The 4,813-nt window shown below is 41.6% G+C and overlaps 1 protein-coding gene across 1 annotated transcript; it reads left to right on the plus strand.

Annotated features, from left to right (window-relative positions):
- On the plus strand, positions 1-1,319 carry ccka (cholecystokinin a). The gene is made up of 3 exons (XM_008432066.1): positions 1-78; positions 291-474; positions 882-1,319. Exons 1-3 carry the CDS (start codon positions 1-3, stop codon positions 1,013-1,015), a joined length of 396 nt encoding a protein of 131 aa, XP_008430288.1. The 3' UTR covers positions 1,016-1,319.
- The last annotated feature ends 3,494 nt before the right edge of the window (positions 1,320-4,813 follow it).

Here is a 4,813-nt window from a genome sequence, read left to right on the forward strand (position 1 = left end):
ATGAATGTAGGTATCTATGTGTGTTTTATCCTGGCTGCTTTGTCCAGTGGCTCCCTGAGTCTGCCTCCACAGTCAGTGGTAAGACACACACACGCACACACATACACACATACATGCATTGACACCATAAGTCACAAAAAAGTTAAAGCAGTTAATATGAGAGACATTACATATGTTTACTTCCACGCTTTAAAAGTGGCACATATAAAGTAAATCATCGTCATCTACATTTTTTCCTAGTTGAATTAAATTCTAAATTAATTTCCACACATCTTTCTTTCTTCTCCCAGAGAGCTGAGAGTACGGCTCACTTAACAAACAGCCTCCATGCTCCGTCGTCCAGCCGAACACGCCAGGTCCGCTCGGCTCCAGCGCCACCATCAGACCGGTTTGCCCACTACAGCCAGCTCCGTGAGAACGCAGATGCTACCAACAGCCTGAGCCAGCTGCTGGCCAGACTCATCCCCAGGAAAGGTGAGTGCTCTGGGGTATGGAGGCAACAACGAGAAGCTGGGGTTATTAGCATCCTTCCCTTCAATCATTTTTCTTTCTCTCATCGTCCGGTTATTCTCTTTCTTCCCTGCATCCGTCCGTCTGCAGTTCACCGTCATTCACGCTGAGCCCGTATCCCACCATCTGCCGTGTCCCACCTCCTTCCTGCCTCCTCCCCGTCACTTCCACTTCTTTTTAACCAAACCTCCCTCCCTCCATCATTTCTTCCCTTGTCTCCTTGTCTCCATTTCCCTCTTTAAGTCTGCTGCGGAAAGTAAAAGCACAGAAGCAGAACAAGTCAACATAAGCTAAATTGCTCCTTTCATACCACCATTGACAACAAAGTAGAAAATAAAGGATGTAAAAAAACCTGATTTGATTTCTTGCAGGTTCTGGCTTCCAGATCAGATCCTCCCTCAGCAGCAGAGCCCTGGCCCCCAGCCACAGGATAGAGGACAGAGATTACCTCGGCTGGATGGACTTTGGGAGACGCAGTGCAGAAGAGTATGAATATTCCCCGTGAAGCCAGAGCCAGCTCTCACCACCCGGCCCCTGTCACGGCACCCCCATCACCCCCAGTTAAACCAGCAGAATAACGTTACAGCTTTTTTTTTTTTACTTTTACAACACACTTAAACAAGAATCCTGTATTGAGTTTAGCATAAAAACGACAAAACTTACTTAATAAATGGGAAAGTAATAGATATTTTAATTCAGATAAGAGACATTAAGAAGCCTGAAAGCAGTATTTTTCCATCCGATTACTTCATTTGCTCTTTAAAATAAATCATTTCATTAAAAAGAGAGAAGCTCCATCATATCTTAAATCAGTTCTGCTGTTTTATTTTTTTTTTGGGTGGGGTGGGGGTGTGTGTGTGTTTGGGGGGGGGGTGTGTTTCTGCGGGTTCATTTCAACCTTTACCAAATACAGATTAAGTGCTCTGGTATTTAGGACAGTGGAGGGTTTTTATGAGTTCCACACAGAATAAAAGCACAATTGCATCAGACTGCTGAAAATGGTGCTGTGTATGAGCACAGGAGTATGAGTATTTACTGATGAAGTTGTTTTAATGTCAGTTTAATTTTGCTCAACACTTTAGTGAAAAGGTGTTAATTTCAACTGTTACGTCAAAGTAATATTAAAATATCTCAATTCAGCTGAAGTGTTGGGATATTTCTGGAGCCTTTTATTGAGCGTTTGAATCTCTCACCGTCTTTGGTGTCAGAAAAAAGAAAAAGGAGCTTAGGCGTTTTGTTTTGGAGCCTCAATTTGCTTTAACTTCACACAGAGGTCCAGTGAGAACATCTTTTCATGCCCCACCATCTGCACCGGAGCGTGGCGTCACTCTGAATGACAAAGGGCGGCTGGAAAGGGAACATCTCCGGTCCGCCCTCCGGAGGCTGAATCTGGGAAAACAGAGTGAAAGAGCGAAAAGACCAGAGCTTGTTTCAAAAGTTTTCAGGATATCGGCTCTTCATCAAGTCTGCATATTGTCTCTGCAGCTGATGATGAAAGTGTTTCTCTTGGGGAAGTTTCTGTAATAAGCATGTTTCTGCTATCTTATTAGTGTCAAATATATTTATTGAAGGGTTTTCATTACAAATATCCAAACGTACCAAAGTTACCAATGAGAAAAAAGTATATACTACTAAAAAACCTGCATCATAATAACAAACAAGCACAGCTCTCACTGTCATTTAAATACTGTGCAAAGAGTGCAAAACTATATAATGTATTGCTATATGATACCAGATCAACCAGTAGAACTAGAAACCATCTATAATCAAAGAAAATAAGATTTCCAAGTCTGGTAAAAAAAAATAAAAAATTCTGAGCCTCTCATTACACATTTGATTTTCTACAGTTTTAAACTGGACCGTAATCCAGTGTGTTACTGGATTAGAGGTGTGGGTGGGGCAGCATCCCTCCACCTCAAAAGGATCAAGCGTTGCACCAGCATAAGTTCAAGAAGCCATAACTTTGTGTCCTCCGACAGGTAGCCCCACCTGTCAGAAACAACCCCAAAAAGATCAAAGCACTGTATCTCCTAAATTGTGAGTAAATTCAAATGGAGTTTTTAACTACAGGATTAGTAATTGTCCAGTTTATGGAAAAAGGTATTGATGCTGTTATTGCTGATTATAGAAATTGAGAGGCACCAACCTGGGGGATAATATCAGAGTAATAATATCCCCAGAATGACAAACATCACAATAGTTGCCCAATAAAAGTAGCTATGATTTGGAAGGGAAGGGCCATTCCTCCATCTCAGTTTCTACTTTCTTTTTCATTCAGTTCATTAAGTCTAAATAAAGCTCATGCATCCTCTGACGTCAGCAAGAAATGCAGATGCTTCGTTTTGTATCAAGGCTGATATCAAAGACCGCATGTAGCCACTTTCAGCCCAGAAGCACAAACATTTATCTGTGAGCATTAAATGGTTTTCACCAGAACTTTATAACACAAGAGCTAAATTATGAATTAGTGTGAACAAAAACTGAGCTGTCAACTCATCTTTAGACTTGTGAATAACTTTCCCTGGGAAATATGTCACTGTTCATTACTGCACTGGGCAAAAGAGTCGATGCAGCTGATGGTTCTGTTTAAAGGTAAAATAAGAATGCCACACATTGGATTTATTCAGTAATGTGAAATTAGAAAATGTCACCACATCATTCAACAATTTCATTATTTTATTAAAACAATCCACCAAGCTTCAATATATGAACTTTAAAACAGTCAGGAATGTGGTTTATTGCATCTTTGTGTGTTCCTTCAGTGGTGTTGCTTTTCCAGGAACCACTTGAGGGCGCCATGGAGCGCCTGGGCGGACACCAGCAGGTGTCCTCAGGAACACCTGCATTCCCTCAGGCTCATCAGCAGGCGGGGTATGAAGAGCTGGCTGCCCGACCTCCGATGCCTGAGTGTTAGGTCCGGCCGGTGCCAATACTCGGACTGCACCGTAAGCCCCTACATGAAGTGTGTACTCAATCAAAATGAACTTAAGGGTTCGAGTGCGCAGGTGACAAGCTTGTAAAAATGTGAGAATTGGGACAGTCGGCCTCTGAGCCACAAGTTCGACATCCAAAATGGCGGACCGGTTGATATTTAGGGATTTGTACTTCTAAAAACCACAACTGCGACAAGAAATCGTTTTTAAATTTACAGTAGACGTATTGTTGCTTTCCAAAATCATTGCAGGACCTACTTGGGTGAACAAGTGTGCTTTGTTATGACTCGTTGAAGCAAGTAGTATTCATAAATATAAAGTAGAGAGAAATGACAATTATTTCAATACCTTCTATTTGAAAACTGATTGATTTGATTTTTTGTTGTTGTTGACAGATACTGTGAACATTGCCATATTTCCATCTTTTAATTCAAAATACCTCATCCAGCATTGTGGGTAACATACCAAAAAGGGCGGGGCTTAAGACGGATGTGGAGAATTAGGATGCAGTCAAAACCTTCATCATGAACGCACATTTAAAAGACACAAGGACCAGTTCAACACTGTCTCGTCTCAGAGTTTCAGATCCCTATTCATCTCTGATTTTCTCTCGTCTCCTGAGAGCGTCTGTGCATGTGGGTCAAAAAGCTAAACACCATCATGACAGAACACCCAGGCCAAGAAGACCTAGAAACCTTGGCTCTTTCAGAACAACAATGTGTCACTCAAACCCATGATGCTGTCCTCAGAAACCTCATCGATCAACAAAACACAACCATCCAAGGCCTGGATTCAACATTTACCAACTAACACTTCTCCGCCTTGTCCAGCAGATGTCGCCAATGCTCCGTCTCCCAGGCCTTTCAGATCACCTCCCTGCTGTGAGGTCAGCTGAGAGGTTTGGTGGTGAAGTAGGTCGTAGTGGGGGCTTCCTACTGTACGCTAATATGTCTTATTTACTTGGCCTTTTGGCAGGTAAAACTTTAATGCAGGCTGAACCCCACTTTCACAAATACCCACATCTTACCTGCTCATTTCAGGAACTTAAGGAGTTTAAAACCTCTTCGACTCCAGGCCTCCTTTTGAGCAATATGGCTGAAAATAACATGCCCAAAATGAATTTAATGTATCTCAAGAACTACAGAGTTTATTTTAATTGTTTTGGTATCAAAACAAAAGCAAGACCCTAGAGAACATGTTACAGCTCTAAAAACCACCCTGCCTGTTACTGAGGAAAGTGTATTAATATGATAAACAGCAGAAATTAAGAAAAAAATCAATTTCCGCCTAAAAAAAACCACTTCAATCTATGAATGCTCCTTTCAAAACATGCAGTGAAAGCCAAAAAAAGTAGCAACAACAGTACACAA

Source organism: Poecilia reticulata, linkage group LG16 (genome assembly GCF_000633615.1).
Source record: "Poecilia reticulata strain Guanapo linkage group LG16, Guppy_female_1.0+MT, whole genome shotgun sequence".
NCBI lineage: Eukaryota > Metazoa > Chordata > Actinopteri > Cyprinodontiformes > Poeciliidae > Poecilia > Poecilia reticulata.